We start from the raw sequence: 19,489 nt of genomic DNA, 5'->3' as shown, positions 1-19,489 counted from the left end.
GGAAAGTTCCAATTTTTTTTAAAAAATACATATAAAAAAAATGTGTCAGTGCATTCTCAACAGATTTCAAGTGACATTCAATAGGACATGATGACATTGATTGTATAATGGATGTTCATGAATGTTGGGTAACCAAAGGTGGAGTCTGCGTTTGTGAACCATGGTTAAGTTAACTAAATAAATATATAAATGAGAAAATATATTTACTATTAATTCATAATATTTATTGAAAAATTTTAAATTAAAACAAAATTTATAAATCAAATTGAATGCACAATTAAGAAGTGAACATAACATTAATTGCTTTCTAAAAAAATGTCTTATTAAAGATATTTCTTATTTTAAGTATGTTAATTATTATTTCTCAATTAATTATTTTAAAAAATTAAAATTAATCTATATTACTAAATCTTTTGTGATATCTTGGGCTCTTAAGTTTTCGGATTCCCTAAGATATAGTTGGAGGAACTTTGGAGAATTTTATATATAATTTAACTTTTTTTTTTGTGTTTTATATTTATTTACAGTGAATCGTCACAAATCATATAATATAGCTACTGAGACTTGAGTCGCATGTGGATAGTAAAAATGCTAACTTAACTAATAGATTATATTATATATAAATATTTTGATGAATGTAACAATTATATATATAGTGAAAGACACATATACAGTAAAATGGATAGTAATATATATATATATATATATTGTTGTTATGGATATAACTCTTTTCATTTGTACTAAAAATTTTAAAAAATAAAATTATAAATAAATAAATATTATTTTAGTATTATTAAAAATCAATAATTTTGAAAAAAAAAACTTCTCAAAATGATTTGTACTTCAAAATGGTGGGGTAATAATGTATTAAAAAGTTAACTTAGATGGATGGATAAAAGAATGTATGAAATTTTGCAATGGAAATAAAGAGATTATGAAGCAAAAATGAACATATAATCAAGAAGTGCACATTAAATATTATTGTTCTAAAATTAATAAGATATAATAAAATTTAGCGTCTATCAAATATAAGCATGTTATATGTCTTTTATAAAGTAAAACACTAGATGCTATGAATAATATAGAAATAAATAGCAAATGACACTGTAGTAAATACCAGTATTATAGTAAACGATATTATTGTAACAAAAGGCATATTTTACTATAACAAGTATCATACTTAATAGTCGCACACGCACTTTAGCATCAACCAATATTATTACTATTCCACATATTAATATGTTTTGAACTGTTGGATGTAATTAATCATAATTGTCCGTTCAACTCTTGAATGTCTATAAATAACCCTCTCATTCGTTGTAAATGAAAAATAGAAAATAGATTAAGAAGAAGATGATAGAACTAGAGGTGAGGTATAACTCAGAGTGTTCGGTATATGCTCTTTCTCTTTATTTTTATATTATTATTTTTATATAATTATAATATATTCATAAAAATTTATATTTATATTGAAGATGTATTATTAGTTGCATATACAATACTAGAGAATTTAACAAGATTATTATTATTATTATTATTATTATTATTATTATTATTATTATTATTATTATCAGTCCATCATCAATTTGGGTGACTAGTTGGACCAAATCAGGACCCAAGTAATCCAAACCGGTTGATTTGGGTCAGGTCCGGATCGGGTCATCCAGCGAGTCAGACGCCTCTTCCCACCAATAAAAAGGGTCGCGTTCCCACGGCTTCGCTCTCATTACGATTCCATCGCTTGTATTCTTCTCTCGCTCTCCGACAATGGCCTTCACCAACCTTCACACTCTTTCCTCTTCCACCCTCGTCGCTCTCCGCCTTTCGAACCCTCCTCCGAACCTAGGGTTTCTCCTCCATCGCTCGTCTTCCCAGCTCGCGATCCCCACTCTCGCGCTGTTCGGCAACCGATCTGTTGCTCCTACCTTGGGTTTTGGCGGAGAGATCCATGGGTTAGCTCCGTTGGCCTCTGGACGATCCCTTGTTTGGTATTCTCGATTTTCTTGGCATTTTGATCCTTTGTATTATTCTCTGTGCTCTGATTTAGCGATTAGAGTCATGTGGCTTGTGTCGGATGTGAATGCTGCTCTGATGATTGTTCTTGATCCTTTCGACTTTGATTTTGGTCGTTCTTGAGGTTGTTTTGATGGAATTATGCATGATTGATTGTTATTAGAGGGTTTGACTTTGAGTTCTTGGACTGTGATTTGATCGTTTGATGATTGATTCAAGCGTCTTTGTTTAGGTTTTATGAACAATTTATGTGTTCTTGGCTTCTTGTTCATTTATTGTTATTCATTTTGTATTATCTTGTTATTGAGCTATTATATCTTGATCTGATTTGTTATTCTTTATTTGATGGAGTACCGTTTATAGAGCTTGTTTGGATTTTAAGTGCTGTGTATGAATTTGGATTGCAGGAGAGCTTTCTGGACTTCTATCAACTCAACAGATCATTCAACATCTTCTGAAACAGTATGCAACAATCCTTATGTGTTCTTTGTTTGTGACTGTTAAATTGGAGAGCACTATTATGCTTACGGATGTGTGTTAGTCCATGGAGATTTGGAGGATGAGGATCAGGCCCTTATATGAAACAAAACCTTGCTCACCATGCATGGAAGTGATCTGAGCTATCAGATGAACTTATTTCTTGTTTCCTTTATTTTCATGTTGAGCATGGTTTAATTCTTTGCTTTTCTTTTTCGAAAGTTGTGGAATTCAGTTCACCAACATACAAGTAGGATATCAATTTTGCTGGATAGTCATCTTTCTACATGCACTAGTTTCTATGTTCATGGCTTTGATTCTAATTTTCTTAAGACATCCACTAGGGGTCACTGTATAATCTGTTTGACTAACCTTTTCTTGCAAGTCACATGACCAGGATGATAATTTGGTTCCTATGCCAAAAGTAACAATAGATCAAGATTCAACTCCTGATGCAACTGTTGTGAAGCTTAGTTTTGGGGATCGTCTTGGGGCACTCTTGGACACGGTGAGTTAAGTTATTGTTTTTGTCATTAATGAAGAATGATCTAATCTATAATTAGTGCTCTGTGTGACTGTCCCTGTGTCAATTGTGGCTGTTTATCTGCAGCTCTACTGTTTTCTGAGATTGTTGTTCACAATTGTTAGTATGCTGGGTGGTGTTCTTATGCACCTGCTTGTGTATAGAGCTTTATTTTCAGGTTCTTTTAGCAAGTCAATCTTTCTCTGGCGGTTCTATCTTGCAAATCATAGATGTATTTGAGAGGCTACTTTTTTTGAGAGTTCAATATTGCATGCTATTGCTTAAAGAGCCCTAGTGGCAGTGATTATATAGGAATAGTTGCTATTTTCAGAAATCTTTATGACCCTTTGCTTAGGTTGCCAAGTTTTTTGTTCCCTATAATAATTGCTATTCATTACTACACCAGATCATGATGGCTTTGCCCTATATCTCTACAGATGAAAGCACTCAAGGGTCTGGGCCTTGATGTCACTAAGGGCACTGTAATTACAGGTGATTCTGTGAAGCAAACAGAGTTCTTCATTACCAGATCGTGAGTTATCTTATCCTTAATTATTTGAATGTGTATTAGCTATTTCTTGGATAAATCGGTATTTTTGCCAATAAGGAAAGAAAAACTAGGTGTCACACTAGCTGTGTTTGTAAATATATGCAGTTATTGTTTACTGTACATGCTGCTACAAACTCCTGCTAGTTTCTAGATGACTAGCAAAGAATGTATGTGCAGCACAGACAGATTGATTTTATCATGTCTCTGACACAAGATTAACTTGCCAACCATTGTGTTATATCTGAAAAGGTGGTATGCTTGCTTCCTTGTTAAATAGGGTCAGCAGGTGCCTCATCTGCCTGGTTGGGGCATTGTTTTGTCTTAAATCGAGATGGCTTTAGTATCAGATTGCAAGATAGCTTTGTATTTTGGAGTATAGGGTTGGCATATGTTTAGTCTATCGAGCCATCTTGACCTTGAATATGTATAGGCCTGGTTACTTCATTTGCAAATTTATGGTTTATATGCAACATCGTTGTATTATTAATTTGTTTAAAAAAAATGGGATCATGATAGACTTGCATTAATTGTGGCTGATCCTAATACCAGGGGACGCAAAGTTGAGGATCCTGACATGCTAGAGAAAATCAGACTTACTATAATCAACAACCTATTGAAATATCATCCAGTATGTCTAAACTTTGACATGTCTGATATTTCTTATTGATTTATTTTTACAAGTGACACAATATCCATCTTTTCTGAAGGAATCTAGTCAAAGGCTTGCATTGGGTGAAGCCTTTGGAATAAAACCTCCTGAGAAGAAGGTAATGTAGTTGTGATGATGAAGTGTTTTTTTTTTTTTTTAATTTTATTTTTATATTCACTTAATGTTCTAAGTGAAGTTTCCTGTGTTAATTTTAATCTTCAGCAGAGAATTTTATGATGAATATGGGATTTTACTTTTGTCATTTCTCAATCTGGTTTCTCTTTCCTACTTTTATTCTAATATATAACTTGTTTTATTTTCTTAGTGATGTGATTAGGAAGTCTAGCGAGAGTGTAAATCTTGCTATACTTTCCACTGAATAGCTTGTGTTGATCCCATTATGTGCTTCCGATTAATATATTGGAATTTATGCCTTACTGAACAATAATCCTGGTTTGATTTCATGTTTGTCAGCTTTATGTGGACATTCCAACACAAATTCTTGTTCAAGATGATGGACCAAAAAGAAGGTTTATTACATTTCAAGCGCACATTTCTTTTGATTTTGATTTGAGTTCCTGTCTGTCAAACATTGTTTGTCACTGAAGTTGCAAGATGACTATGGTAGAAATTCTACATAAAAATAATAATATTGGGGGTATTTATGGTGATTGATTTCCTTCTTTTCTGAAATAAAAACTTCTGTGCCGACTAATACATTTACATCCTCCCCAGCTTGCTTTACATTGAAACAACTGACCGGCCTGGACTGTTGCTGGAAATCATTATGATCTTGTCTGACATCAACATCAACGTAGAATCAGCGGAGATCATCACTGAAGTCTGTTTAATTATTTCTATTCCTATGATTGTTCTGTCATTCTGCATAATCACTTGCTTAATATCATTATATGTGCGTGTGATAGGGGTTGGTGGCCAAAGACAAGTTCCATGTGAGTTACAGTGGTGCCGCACTGTCTGATAGCGTAGCCAAGGTACCGTTTCCTCTCTTGTCAATTACTTTCTCTAGATGCTTCTGGCTCTGTCCCATCCAATGTTTATAATTTAAAGACTTTGGTGAATTTACATAACCATCTGACTCTGGTATAAAGTTTACAAGCTTCTGTTCAAAATTTTTGAAGTTATCTAATGAGTGATTGTCAATTTTAAGACGATTATTATGCAGTTAAGATCAGCTGGTTAACTCACTATGCAAATTCATGCAGGTGCTGATAAACTGTCTCAGGTACCACTTCCGCAAGCCTCAAACTGAGGATGACAGCTACTGATGACAAACAATGACGCTGAAGCAGTTCATTCCCCTTCACAGGTGAACCAAAGTTGAACCTTTTGTGGTAGAGCCATGTGCAATTCCTGTTGCCGGCTGATGATACTCATGCTTCATGTTATCTTGGACCTGAATTTGTGCATAAAGTAACACATCCTCAATTTGAGTACTGCCTGACCCGGATTAAATTCATTGGGTTTTCAAGTTTCAAATGTACGTTGTATTGTTGTTCTGGCATTGAAGAACTGAAGCTTCACATTATCAAGGGGGCTGATGAATAGTTGGCCACGCCAAATTTCGTCACGTGCTAGCTTTTCTGGTGGTTAAAGTATATCAACATGAGTCCTGATGAGCGGTGGTATGGTTCAGTGGTTGAGTGTCACGAAGTTGATGAAGTGATATGAGAAGTAAAATTAACATCAATTTATTTTATGAGTTCCCTCTTACAACACCACCTATTCATACAAACCTCAAAAACAAAGGTGAAAGCCTGAAAACATAGGAAGAAACCTCTCATTACATTACATGCTGGCTACTGGTCACACAGCTTTTCTAGTTTATACTGCCATGATTCCCTCAAAAAAAAAAAGTATGGCATTCAAATTAACCCATGGTTATTAAACGCCTGTTGGCTCTTTAGATCAACAGAGAAAGGGGCCAAATCACCACCACCAACACTCTAGGTCACACTACCAGTAGCAACTCTTACACTGACGCAGCGTCGGAACCGGTTTGTGTGCAGTGCTCCGTGATTGGTCAGCCATGGTCTGAATAAGCTGAGAAAAATAGTGGGCCCAGGGAGAGGGGATTAGAATTCACAACAAAACCAATAATAAGGAAAAACAAGTAAAGGAGCATGGAATAATACCAGTTGCTTCCTTAACTCCATCACCTGTCGCTGCAGTTAATAACATGTCAAGACCCCCCAAAAAAATGCAATAAAAAGATTAAAATACCAATAAACACATCAACAAATTGTTCATTCATCTCTTTGTCAAACTTACCTCCTCTTCTCTCAGCCGCGCATTCTCTTCTTTAAGCTGGTTGAGCTCCGCCTCAAGTTCAACGGTGTAGGCCTAATAGTGAGTAATCAACATGGTGACAACACAACATTTTTGTGTAAATACATGAGCATCCCAGGGGATGAGTCTGGGTGGAATGTGACTGTGACTGTGACTCTGACAGAGAAAGGAACAGAGTCAAAGAAAAGCACGTACCTGTTTCCTAGCCCGAGACCTAGCGGCAGACTCCCGATTCTTGATCATACGTCGCTGTCGTCTCTCCACAACCTTCTCTACGGCCCCATCAGCCGCCCTCTTCCTACCTCCCTTCCCACCCGCTTCCATTCTCACCACATTTTCAACCTGCCCCGCTCCCATCCCGTCCGATGACACCGGACTCGATGGAGAACCGATCCCACCACTGTACCCACTGTTACAACCTCCATAGTACATCTCTACACCACCACCTCCTCTTCTCCCGTTTGTCATTCCTGCATATCCAGAACCATATATCCCTGTTGGACGTAGCAGCAGACCCGAGTCCTACTCCCATGACATGACTATAACCAGGCCCTTCAGACACTCCCATTTGGAAACTCGGCAACCCATAAGGTGGTGGCGTTGGCGTCGGCATCGGCGTGGATGCCGGTGTTGGTGTCTGTGGAGATGGCTCATTATACCCTTCACGTACAACCCCAGCTTTTATCAAGAAGTCTTCAAGAGTCATCTCCCCAAATGTTGGTTGCCGAGGAGGATTTGCAGGTGTAGGATGGTTAAGATTGCCAAATGCTTGCTGCTTCTGCTGCTGTTGTTGTTGCTGTTGCTGTTGCTGTTGCCCACGATGAATTTCAGACCAAACCTCGTCAACAGTCTTGCGAGATAGAGGTGCAGGGATAGTGAGAGAGCCCTGGCGTTGGAGTCCACCAGCACCAGCACCAGCACCAGCTGAGGAAGGGGCAGACGTGGCGGGAGGGAAGGAGGTAGGATTGCTTTGACCCTCTTCCACACTCCAAATGTTTGCAAGGAGCTCGTCCATGTTCATGGAGCCGAATGACTTTCCTGGCTCACAGACTGCGTTCTGGATCTCGTCCAGAGTGAGTGAATAGATGGAGGATTGCCGGACTAGTGGGAAAGACAACTCCACTTCCTCGTCTCTCCCATCTAGTTGGTGCTTCTCACGCTTCAACCTGACTTGCTCCTGTCTACTTTCTTCTGACCCTATCTTCCTGCTATCTGATGAGGACGTCATTGCAATTTTATGCTCAACACTAGATGTATCTACATAACATACAGATGAAACACCCTTGAGTTTCTAATTTTTCACTTGAAAACCAAACCAAAGGTCCACAAGTAAGTTCTAGAATCAACTAATCCAATTTAGAAAAGGAGAGAAAAAGATAACTCGCAGACTTTGGATATGCCCAAACAATTTTACACTTCATCCTAACATCATCAATCCAAAAAAAAAAGTGGGCAAGTATTCTTGTAGTGCTATAGTCAATTCAATAGTTGCGAAAAGTACTACATTTTTGGGTGGGCTCAATTGGAGACCCCAACCAACAAAGCAGGCGCACGGCGCACTTTATAAATTATGAAGATCCTTCAATATTTGGATTTAAAGCCTAGTTACAGAGATCATCTCGAAACATGTGCACAAATTTAATCTCCATGCAATGGTCAAATTTCCATACCAACTGTAACACAGTTTTTTTTTTCCTTCACTGCCCGCAAAACACGTGGAGAAACAATACTGTCTCAACGAATGAGTTATCTTTGGCTTAAAAGCACCCCACAAAACAATACATTTACTGGTTCAGCACTTGTTAAAGTTGTTCATACACCAATAAAAACCAACTTTCTTTTGAAAAGATTAATAATAAAAAAAAAAGATAAGACAAAATACAATGCATTCAAAGTTAAGACAGAGACGTAGATACCGGAGGTTGATCCTTGATAGGAAGTTACGAAACGAGTCGTCAAAGAGAAATTATCGCATAAAGGGTAGCTGAGTTGGAGGCCAATATAATGACTTTAAAAAGAATAAAAGCAAAAGCACACATACATTGGGAGTCATGATCTAACACTAAATATATAGTATAAATCACACGGATAATATCTACTTAAAATACAATTTTTTTCATCATCAATAGCTTCTTCATGATCAGATGGGCCTTTTACAAGATAGCGATATATGTTGATCTCTAAAGCCCTAAAGGCTCTTGCCCTTCCCTATGTAACCACACTAAAATAAAAATAAAAATAAAAATAAAAATAAAAATAAAAAACCAAAATTTGTCAATCAAATTAGCATGTGATTGATGCATGGGTGATGGGGGTCCATGTCGCGTGAAACAATAAGAAGTACGGCATGGATGTCCGTATCAAAGTTCCTAAAAGTGGAAAAACTTGCAAACAACGCTAACAAAAGATGCTTTATTACCTCTTCTAGTTAAAGTTCAAAGCATCAAGACAGACACTATTACTCTATCAAGTTCACTCACTAGCCATTCAAACTTCACTCAATCCGAGAGAAATCAAAGATCTTGTCCCAAAAAATGAAAAATAAAAGATCCAAACCAAAACATGAAGATCATCAACACCATCTAATGAAAAACAACCAGAATGACCAAATTTAGACACAAATATAATACCTGATTTTGAAGCTCCAAGAAGAGAATCCCACAAACAACACCGTCGAGACTGCAATCACAACATCTAGATCTCAAAAAAAAGAACACACATTCCACAATTCATATCCAAAAAAAACTAAAAAAAATGCAAACCCTAATTAGATAACATAATTATCCAAGAAAGTGATCAAGAAAACAATGAAGAGATCAATGTAAATGGAATCAGAAGCAGCAATCAGAAGGGTTTCAAGGGATCTCACCCAAAGACGCAGGAGAGAGGAGGGAGAGCTTGGAGGCGGAGGCGGTGGCGGTGAAGCTCTCGCACGCGGTGGAGCTAACGCTGGTGGTCTATAGAGGCATGGGTACTTATATAGTGATATCTCTCGTTCACGATTTTCAAAAAACCATTAACGCCGTCCCTCTCTGTGGGGTCCACTAGTGCTATCGTTATCTGTGGGGCGAGATGGGGCCCACGGCCGGACTGAACGGCCATCTCTCTCTCGTTCCTGTTTCAATAAATTTGAATAATGGTTTGAAATCCGCGATGCGAACCAAGACGCTTGCTAACGTGACACGTGTAGGACGCGTGCCCGCGCGGAGGGACTTCTCTCGGGGGCGGTCGCATGCTCAGCGCACGTGCTCTGTTCTTCTTTGTTTGACGATTGTGCCCCCCCCTGAGCACTGGCTGCGGTTCATTCGCGCCGGGGTAGTGAAGGTCTTTTCGGTAGCTTCTGTCGGTATTCGAGTTTGCGTCAGCGGTACTGGTCGCACGGGCGATGATGAACGTTATCTTATCTGAATGCAATGAGTAAATGACTGAAACACCCTCATTCTTCGGATCACAACAAAGGGTTTTTTGGTCAATGTGTGTCTTGATGAGAGAGAGGGTGACGGGGAAGAACGAGGTGACACGTGGCAGACGAGGAATGGTGGTGTCGTGTTCGCTGGGCGAGGGTAGGTGTATCTCTTCACGTGAAGAAGCCTTTTGCTTTTCGCTGAAATCTTTGGCTGAAGGGGCTGAGTTTCAGATTTCAGCTCTTTTGTTTGTTAGTGTTTTTCTTTTCTTTTCTTTTGCTTGTTTTTGTGAAACCAACCTCATTTTGAACTTTAATTATTAAAATGATTATCAGCTCTGTATATTTCGCAGTTTAATTCTTCCATCACAGGTTTATTCCAAAAGCGAGCGATTAAACTAGGAATAATATATATATATATATATATATATATATATATATTAGTTAAATGAATATATATATCATAATTTTATAAAAATAAAAACACAAAAAATAAAACAATTATAAGAAGGGAGAAAACAAGAAACTCTCACCTGAAGGGAGAAAATAAGAAACTCTCACCTAAAGTGAGACCTCCATTTGAAAAATATAATATATATCAGTTTTGGGGTGATAAAATGGTGAAGTTATACATCATACAAAATAAAAAAAATATTGAATTTTTAGATAACTGTTGTTTAAAAATCTGGGAATTATGTATAATAGCAGAGAAAGTAATTATTTAACTAGTTAATGAATTTATGTATTTAAAAGTTAATATTATAAATTAAAATTTAACATAACATGTACTATATAATGTATGTTTTTTTAGAAAAAATAGATAAATTAGGCACTTTAAAAAATGTTAATATTATCACTATTGTTAAAAATTTATTATAATGAAAAAAAATTAAATAGAATGTCAGTTCAATTTATTGTTTTATATATATATATATATTTGTGTGTTATACTAGCAGCAATATGTTTTACGGAGATTTTGAATATTATGTTAAAAAATGTCATTAGTTGTTACAGTCTAGGTTTTTATGTTTGTTGAATAATTATGTATAAATCGAATAATTAATTTATAGTAGAATGTACATGACATGTGATTTATTCACTTGATTAAACATATATATATATATGAAGGTTACTCGAGATGGATCCATTTCCCTTGCTACACGTGACAAGGCGGTGGTTTCGGTGGCTGCATGTTCTTCGCAAGCTAAAGGACAAAGAGATGATGCCTTGCCGCAAACCATGCCTTAAAAAATAGAAAATAAAAAACAAAAATCTTGATATATGCTTCAAAGAAAAAAAAAAAAACAAAGGCACTTGAACTTTAGTAGGAAACCAACCCCACCATTACTCAACCTTTATCTCTCAATCAAGCGTGCCAAAAGTTAAAAGGACTAATTTAAAATTACACCACCACCCCCACGAAATAAATAATGACGAGCAGGTTCTCCACTACCAAACCACTACACTGGAAGGACTTTTTGGTAATTTGGACTAATACCATGATATGTTTTATGCACTGTTCACACATCATCAGCGCTTCATTGATCGGAAAAATGATAACCATCTTTGCTATTCTCCTCCTCGGTTTTCTCCCTTTCACGCCGGCGGACCCGGACCCGGTTCAAGACTTCTGCGTTCCCGAAGCCACCCCGGTTCAACTGAACCGGCTCAGATCCATCCCATGCAAGAGCCCATCCAACGTCACAGCCGACGACTTCGTGTTCTCTGGGATCCAATCCCGAGGCAACTTCTCTTCATCCACCGGTTTTGCAGGGGTGGCCGTGAACCCGGTTCAGTTCCCAGCGTTGAACACGCTGGGCATGTCGTTCGCCCGAGCCGATTTCGAACCGGGCGGGGTGAACCCACCCCACTACCACCCCCGAGCCACTGAGACAGCCTTGGTGGTCGAGGGTTCGGTTTATTCTGGGTTCGTTGACTCGACCGGTCGGGTTTACGCGAAGGTTGTTGAGAAAGGGGAGGTGATGGTGTTTCCAAGGGGAATGGTTCATTTTCAGATGAACGGTGGAGATTCAGTAGCCACTATATTTGGGAGTTTTAATAGTGAAAACCCCGGGCTAGTCAAAATTCCAGGTACGATTTTTGGGTCTGAGATAAAAGTTGAATTATTAGAGAGGGCTTTTGGGTTAAGTGAGAAGGAGCTTCTTAAGTTAAAGAGAAGATTGAGTCCTAGTTAATTAGAGTTTCAAGAAAGTGGTGTTGTTATTGTTTGTATTGGTTTCTATTTGTCTGAGTTTATTAGCATAATTTAGAACATAAAAGCCCTTTCATTCACTGGAAGATAATAATACAATATATATATATATGGTTGGAAACTTGGAAAAGATGATATAAAAACTAGATAAGAAGAGCATATAACAATTCATTCCAAGTGTCAGGAACACCAGGCAAGCACCAATGGCTGCAATCTGATTGTTGATGTGCCTTCAACTCAGGAACAGGAGCAGTAGTAGGAGCACTTGTATAAACAGAAGGATGACCATCCCTTCTCAGAGCTGACATGCTTGTGATGTCTTGAAGGTGACAAGGAAACTTCATCTTCTTGATTACTTCCCTTAGCACCACAAGCTGCCCAGGTACATGTGGCGTGTAGCCTGAGTACACTAATGGTTCCCTTTGTTTATAACACTGCCATCCATTTTCCCTGTTTCATTATTTTCCACATTTCATTTAGTATATAATAATTAAATAAATGTTAATATTAATATGTATATATATATGATTACCCTTCTTTGTAGATAAAAAATTTATAAATATCCATTATCAGCCGTTGAATCTTGATCCAACAGGTAATACTGTTTATCAATGATCCAATGGCTGATAATTAAACGTCAAGGATGTAAATTCTATATATATATATATATATATATATATACACACCTGTTGTGGCGAGGGGAGACACTTCTGAAAATGACACGAGTTGTTCTGGGATCTAAGTTAAGGTCAACCCATTTAGCCCATGTAGTGAGACCTTTCTCATAGGCGACCATTGGGTTCAAATCCTTGAATATTCTCTCTCCTTCCATGTAGAAATCCCACCTAATTAATCATGTTTATAAAAATTTTATAATATAAAATAACTATGTAATATAGATTAAAAAAAAAAAAAAGACTTAATTACGTTCTCCATTTGCCAGTATGAGTCCACCAGTGAGCAGAATCAAATACAAGCACATCTACTCCACGCCAATACTTTGCATTCTCTTCAATAGCATCAAGATGCACTACTTTCTTATTTCCCTCATCTTCTTTCAGTTCCACCAACAATGGTGCCCATGAAAACTCTATTGATGCTTGATAATCCTGTATATATATATATATATATATTACAAGATGAACTAAAAAATTTCACATTGAATATATATACTAAATAGTAAGAAAAAGAATATAGTTTTTACCATGGCATGAAAAGCCATAGTTGGACCATGGCTAGAAAGCATCTTACTCTCAGCTGGTATAACTGATTCTACCAAGCAAACCAGTGATTCCCATTGATTCCTCATTATGGAATCTCCAACAAGCATAACCCTCTTCTTCCTAATCTTTTCAAGAAAGTCCAATGCATTGAACCTATATAAAACATCACCAACCACACTTTGGTCACATTATACTATGTAAACAAACTCAATTATTATTTATTTTTTTTATTTTACCTGGGAATCCAACAGTGCTGTGGCCTCCATCGCCATTTCTCATAGTCCAAATCAGGCCGGCCATTTCTTCTGCAACTTACCTGAGTACTAAGATAAGGGCAAGTTGCATCATAGAGAGGGTAAGATTTATCATACACCCATTCACCAATGGAAAAGTCACAGTCACAGTCTTTAGGAGAAGATTGATGGCTCTGAACCTCATCAACTTCATCTTCTTTCTCTTCTAACCAATGCTGATCAATTCTTCCCATGTCTAAACTAGCTAAAAGTACAGGAAAGATGGTAATGAAGAAGAGTAAAAACAGAGAGTGAGATGGTTTGCTTGCAGTTGCAGGCTTTCTACCCATTTGGAACACAACACTGAGAAGCATGGCCTACACATGCAGCCAGGTTTGCTTTATATATATACATATGTTAACATCTTATGAATTGGGTGGCCAATCAAGTTCCAAAAGTTATGGTGAAAGATGGACATTTAGAGCTTTTTCTTCGTGCATTGAAACATTAAGATGTCTGGAATTGTTCTTGATTTTGTTGGCCACGAGCAGTATCATGTTTCCCATTTTTATTTTAGATCTTTTACATATATAAATATAAATATGTGTATAACAGAGCATTTTGTCAAAGGTGGACCATGACCTATTTTATTCTCTGTGACAGACAAATAGAAGAGATCTAGCATAACAAAATCTTTAATTCAATATTAAGGTTTTAATATAGTTGGAAATCAATACTAGATTTTGAAAGCAAGCAACTATAGAATAAAGATCTTGCTGATGAGAAGAACTAATTAAAACAGAAGAAGATCTAGTTCTTCCCCTGCACGAGTGCCTTCACTATGGCATCAGCCATGCCATCAGCCAATGGGAAAAGATGTCCGGCTCCTGGTACTTCATGATATTTGATCCAAGGGTGCTTTTGGCTGACATACTGCGAGAGGATGACCGGAACAATCCAATCCTCTGTGCCATGCCACAAATGTACTAAACCTTCTTTGCCGGCAAATATGTCATCAAGATCCAAAGGGTCAAATTCCCAGCTTCCAAAACCAACGATCATGTCACGGTGTAAACTTTCGAACAATCCTTGTTGTGTCACATATGCCTGTCAAATAGAAGAACCACAAAGTTTGTGTCAGTTAATAAAATCATTCAAGAAATCAATACTTTGAGTTCATAATCAGATTATTAATCAATGTCGTGAATAATACCAAATGTTGAAATCTAATCAAATCAAGGTATTAGCAAATATTTGAAGAAATTGCGTACTGTGTAAGGTCTTCCTTGAAATTTAGACAAGACTTTCAAGTCCTCGGCAGAGAAGATTTCAATCCGTCCGGCTATTACACTGGAACTGGGAAACAAATTTTGGGTGTTCCACCAGTATGTTAACCATGGGGCATAATGAGCAACACCAACAGCCCATTTGTCTGGTGCTAATTGCATGCTATAAGCTTCCTTAGATACATTGGAAGGAAATCCAGGCCACCAGTAATTTCCCACTGGAGCAATTAAAGCTGCTCCTGCAAGCCTGCAATCATTAAAAATCCTATGATAAGGTCCAAAGAGAAATAACGACATGGAAAAATGGAAGCAAAGTGGATGAATGAACATTTGGAATGTACCTAATTCAAACAATCTCAGAAAACCACAATCCCTTAGTAGGAGATTGCACAAGGTTTACCAAGGCTCAAAAGAACCTAAACAGAAACACATTCTTTGATGATGTTAATGCAAGGAGCTCATTAAAATAGCCAACTTTTCCTACTTCAATTTGTTTGCTTCATATAATGACGGTCTATCCATTAGAACGGACTACTTTTGTATAGTATGGTAATTAGTAGGAAGTAATGCGTTTAACTTAAAGAGGGGGTAAAGCAGAACGTGAAATCCTCTGTCAAGAGGAAAACTGCAACTAGAGAATAAGAAAGAGATTCTAAGCTGAAATGCAGACAAACTATAAAAGTTCTAGCTTCCCAATTTGTTTCGATAAACAATCCAAATTTCAGCTTCAACCAAACAATTGAAATTTTAAGTGGAAACCGAAGCTTACTTCGATAGAAACATTTTCTAAAAAAATCAGTTCAGAGTGACTGATTCTTGAACATAGTTTTGACTTATTATGAAGAATGAAAGACTATCTTTCCATAAGCCTTATCCCGCTCAACAATCAGAGAACAGGCCTTGGTTGTCAATGATAATCCTGTAAATATGCTATATTACCTCTATATAAAGTCTTCGAGGGTTGTTTTATCTCTTGCCAATAAATATATGCTTAATATTTTGTGCCACTGCAAGAATCATGTCTTAAACATACAATGTTAGCGTTAGGCTAGTGTAGTATGATACGGAAATTAAGTACGACAGGCTACATGTTAATGGCATTTTCTCAATATTGGCAGATGTGTTGATGAACACAGGACAGTTCCACTACAGCCTTCAGCATTAAGTTTCTCAAAACTGTGGCTACAGGGTAAATTATATATTGCTCGAGGACAGCAAGAACACTTCTACACATGCATAAACTCAGCCATTGCAAAACAGTCAAGAATGAGTTTATATTTGTGATTCTGATGCAAAGCACAGATGATACAGAGAAAAAAAGTGAAATCATAAGCAACATACCTGTGTGAAATGTATTTAAGGCAACCCCAAGTAAGCTCTCCCCCCATAGAGAATCCAATGACATAAAATTTAGGTCCTAGGCTCAACTGGTCTGCCAGTTGTTCAATATCAAGAGCTGTGCTCTTCACTGACTTCTTAGGATCTGGATCACTCTCTCCATAACCAGCTCTGTCAAAACCTACCAAATAAATCCCTAGTTCTTCAGCCAGGTCCTGAAACAAATAATGATCATGCATCGATCAACTTCTCAAGAAAAGTAGACATGGAAGGAACCAAAATAAGCAAGACATAAAAAGGAGTTCTGAACATGATCGTTACTGGAGAAACAGGAAGCAAATCATGTTTGCAAGAGGCAAAGCCATGAATATAAATGATCTTGTGTGCAGCCTTTGCTTTTGGGACACCGGCCTCCAAATAGGCCAGATGCCTCCCATCCCTGAGCTTAATTCTAGATGATGTTACAAGAGGGCCATTAGGAGTCCCACATATAGCAGGAGCTGGCGGTTGAATCACATTATAAAACCATGCTGCCAAACCCACCAAGACTACCAGAGAGATCTTCTTAAACATCCCTGGAAGTGCCAGGTTTATGTCAGAATCATCACCAAAACTGAATAACAAACAGTTTATATGATCGTATCTCTTTGAATTCAAGACCTTATTGTTAAGTCTCTAATTCATAATTCAATGGGAAATGCAAATAAACAAACCATTAAAGGCAATCAACATGAATTGAATAAGGAGAGATGACAAATAAGCAAAGAATTGTTCCTCTAGAGATGCTAAGATTTTAGAAAAAGAATTTCATTCATATTAACAAGAATTGAGGAAGGCCATTTAGAAAAGAATTCAGAGAAGCTTGAAAATGGAAAGCTGCTTGAAAACAATTGCATCTCAACTAACTACTACAGCTTAAACTGATCAAAATATCATATAAGTATGAACTTTTTATTTTTGGGACAAAAACCGCCCTACAACTGGTTATAAAGAGATAGGGAGGTATATTGGTGCACCAATTACGGTGGTTTATAAGATCTCTAAGAATTTATTAACTCAATCCGTTACATATGGCGATTAGAGTACTACCATGTGCACCATAAGAAGATTTTAAAAAACCCAACTGAGCTAATAAATTTTTTTTGCCATGTAACCCCAGAGAGGTGGAAACGAATCCTTCCACATGTGACATAATGAACAGTATTGCTACCGTATTGCAACAATACCGCCAATTCGGAAATTCGATTCTGGATGTAGTTAATCCCCGTTCAACTAACAATCCACTGTACCAAGCAGTGGTTGTTATAAGTACAAACCTGTGCCAAACCAATTCTTTTAAATCAATTAATATTAATTTATTAATTTATTTTTATCATTTTGTGAAAACAACTCCTCCAACTCAATTGCCTAATTACAATTAGGCACCTCCCACAATAGGTTAGTGGTGGTGTGATTAACTTTCATGTTGAAGGTTGGGTTTGACTCTTTTCACTGTATGATTGAAGATTTAGGATGTGCGCCTAGAGTGATTTGTCTACGGTGTGATAAAAAAGAAGAAGAAGAAGAATTAGATCAACTTCTACAAGCCCCTTTTGCTTCATCCACCTTTTTTTAAAAAAAAAAAAAGCACTTTTACAAGCTAAATTCATGATGCAGAGCATGAAAACCAACAATTATGTACGATGTATTACAACCTTCTTCTTTTAGAGAAAAAATGGTGATCAAAACAACAATTCTAGATGAAAAATGCCAGAAATTCCTTTCAAGATCATTGACATTCATCCTTAACCAAACCCAAAGCTTGACCCCACAGAACCGCACAAAGATCCACTTTTTAGCACATTAGCAATTTTTATATCATCAGAAAAACATTAAACAATATATATAAAAAAAATCCAGATTAAGACACAAGACGCACATAATAGGACAAATAGATGAACCATTTCTCATCGATTTCTAATGGATTCTCACCTGGAGGCAGCGAAGGGGAAGAGCCTTGCTTTTGCTTGCGAGTGTGAGCCCTCGCGGAGGCAGCCGACACCTTCTTGATCGATGCCGCCATCGCAGAGCTCCCTTCTCTCTTTATAGGGTACTGCGAGAGAGAACGAGCGAGTGACAGAACGAGCACGACAGACAAGAGATAGATTGATAATAAATAAATAAATCTTTTGAAAATTCCTTGAATTTTTAATTTCAAAATTACAAAACTACCCTTTCTAATAGAAAACCTATGATTTTAAAAAAAAACTCTATATTTTAAATATTTATAATTTTTTTTTATAAAATATGAACAAATTATAACCGTCAACAACCATAGCATGAGAGTCTGTCTTGCTACTCAGTTATTGTGGTTGTGAGTATGGTAAATATTTATAAATTTAAAATTTCATTGACAAGTTTTTATATTTTTTATCTTAAAAATTATATATATTGAAAAAAATTGACAAATGTCACCCCATAAAAGGAATTTTAAAAGATATACGACGGTGCATCAATTACAATTACAGTGGTTTAATAATTCTTTAGAAATTTATAAACTCGACTGGATGTCATCAGGGGTAATTAGAACCTTACTATGTGGACAATCAAAAGATATTTTAAGAACCAATTTGGGTTAATAAATCTTTTTTGACATACAATTTTTAAAGAAAAAAAAATTTTTTTCTAGAAGATTCATAAATAATAAATAAACAGTACTACTATATATATTATAATATTATGTTGGTATATACAATGCTGCAACAATAATGCCAACCATGAATATTTCTTTTTGGTGGAAGTGGGTTTCTTCAATTTTTTTTTTAATATATACAGATAGATAGATTAACTACTCAGGATTTATTAGACAGCAAAATCCAAGGAATAGATTAATGAGGAGTTCCAAATAATGGATAATGTGTACGATTTTATTTTATTTTATTTATATTGAGGGTATTTTTGAAATTGGGTGATTTAGTTCAAGTAGGAAGAGGGCGACAGAACATTGGGAGGTCGTCACATCCAAACAAGAGGACAAACAGCCAAAGAATTAATAAATGTGATCTTAACAAGTTTGCTAATAAAATGTGATAATAATATAATGTGAATTTTGTGGCCTAAAATTAATCATTTTTTTTAATTAAGCTTTCTCTAATATTACGTTTTCTATAATTAATATAGTTTACTTGAGAGTTTGACAACTCCTCGTGCTTTCATTATATTATTATTATTATTATTATACATTTATATATGTATACATTTTTTTATTACGACTTTCAACGCAATTTAAACCA

At 36.4% G+C, this 19,489-nt stretch overlaps 5 protein-coding genes across 6 annotated transcripts; 2 read left to right on the top strand and 3 right to left on the bottom strand.

Annotated features, from left to right (window-relative positions):
- Nucleotides 1-1,728: 1,728 nt before the first annotated feature.
- On the top strand, nt 1,729-5,712 carry LOC120261574 (ACT domain-containing protein ACR12). 2 transcript variants are annotated; one of them, XM_039269513.1, is made up of 10 exons: nt 1,729-1,988; nt 2,421-2,475; nt 2,888-2,998; nt 3,451-3,545; nt 4,113-4,191; nt 4,271-4,330; nt 4,687-4,742; nt 4,948-5,053; nt 5,139-5,207; nt 5,439-5,712. In XM_039269513.1, exons 1-10 carry the CDS (start codon nt 1,768-1,770, stop codon nt 5,499-5,501), a joined length of 915 nt encoding a protein of 304 aa, XP_039125447.1. In that variant the 5' UTR covers nt 1,729-1,767; the 3' UTR covers nt 5,502-5,712. The 2 variants fall into 2 exon arrangements, with proteins under 2 accessions (XP_039125447.1, XP_039125445.1); XM_039269511.1 differs by having other exon boundaries at nt 2,876-2,998.
- A 189-nt stretch (nt 5,713-5,901) lies between these two features.
- Nucleotides 5,902-9,459, bottom strand: LOC120261576 (protein ABSCISIC ACID-INSENSITIVE 5-like). The gene is given in 7 exon segments (XM_039269515.1): nt 5,902-6,276; nt 6,369-6,398; nt 6,505-6,576; nt 6,718-6,968; nt 6,970-7,779; nt 9,153-9,201; nt 9,392-9,459. Coding segments are annotated over 5 exon segments (1,221 nt in total). The 5' UTR covers nt 7,751-7,779; nt 9,153-9,201; nt 9,392-9,459; the 3' UTR covers nt 5,902-6,189.
- Nucleotides 9,460-11,445: 1,986 nt separating this feature from the next.
- On the top strand, nt 11,446-12,595 carry LOC120261575 (germin-like protein 2-4). The gene is made up of 2 exons (XM_039269514.1): nt 11,446-12,016; nt 12,379-12,595. The coding sequence occupies exons 1-2, from the start codon at nt 11,479-11,481 to the stop codon at nt 12,408-12,410; spliced, it is 570 nt and encodes a 189-aa protein (XP_039125448.1). The 5' UTR covers nt 11,446-11,478; the 3' UTR covers nt 12,411-12,595.
- Nucleotides 12,156-14,206, bottom strand: LOC120261572 (protein trichome birefringence-like 36). Its single transcript, XM_039269509.1, has 5 exons — nt 13,597-14,206; nt 13,342-13,513; nt 13,065-13,246; nt 12,824-12,982; nt 12,156-12,587 (listed from the first exon to the last, which is right to left on the bottom strand). Exons 1-5 carry the CDS (start codon nt 13,965-13,967, stop codon nt 12,281-12,283), a joined length of 1,191 nt encoding a protein of 396 aa, XP_039125443.1. The 5' UTR covers nt 13,968-14,206; the 3' UTR covers nt 12,156-12,280.
- Nucleotides 14,207-14,272: 66 nt separating this feature from the next.
- LOC120261573 lies at nt 14,273-18,331 on the bottom strand. Its single transcript, XM_039269510.1, has 5 exons — nt 18,189-18,331; nt 16,539-16,792; nt 16,221-16,432; nt 14,865-15,126; nt 14,273-14,700 (listed from the first exon to the last, which is right to left on the bottom strand). The coding sequence occupies exons 1-5, from the start codon at nt 18,277-18,279 to the stop codon at nt 14,404-14,406; spliced, it is 1,116 nt and encodes a 371-aa protein (XP_039125444.1). The 5' UTR covers nt 18,280-18,331; the 3' UTR covers nt 14,273-14,403.
- Nucleotides 18,332-19,489: the final 1,158 nt, after the last annotated feature.

This window comes from Dioscorea cayenensis, chromosome 5 (assembly GCF_009730915.1).
Source record: "Dioscorea cayenensis subsp. rotundata cultivar TDr96_F1 chromosome 5, TDr96_F1_v2_PseudoChromosome.rev07_lg8_w22 25.fasta, whole genome shotgun sequence".
NCBI classification, from domain to species: Eukaryota; Viridiplantae; Streptophyta; class Magnoliopsida; order Dioscoreales; family Dioscoreaceae; genus Dioscorea; species Dioscorea cayenensis.
This window is presented reverse-complemented; position numbering and strand designations above follow the sequence as displayed.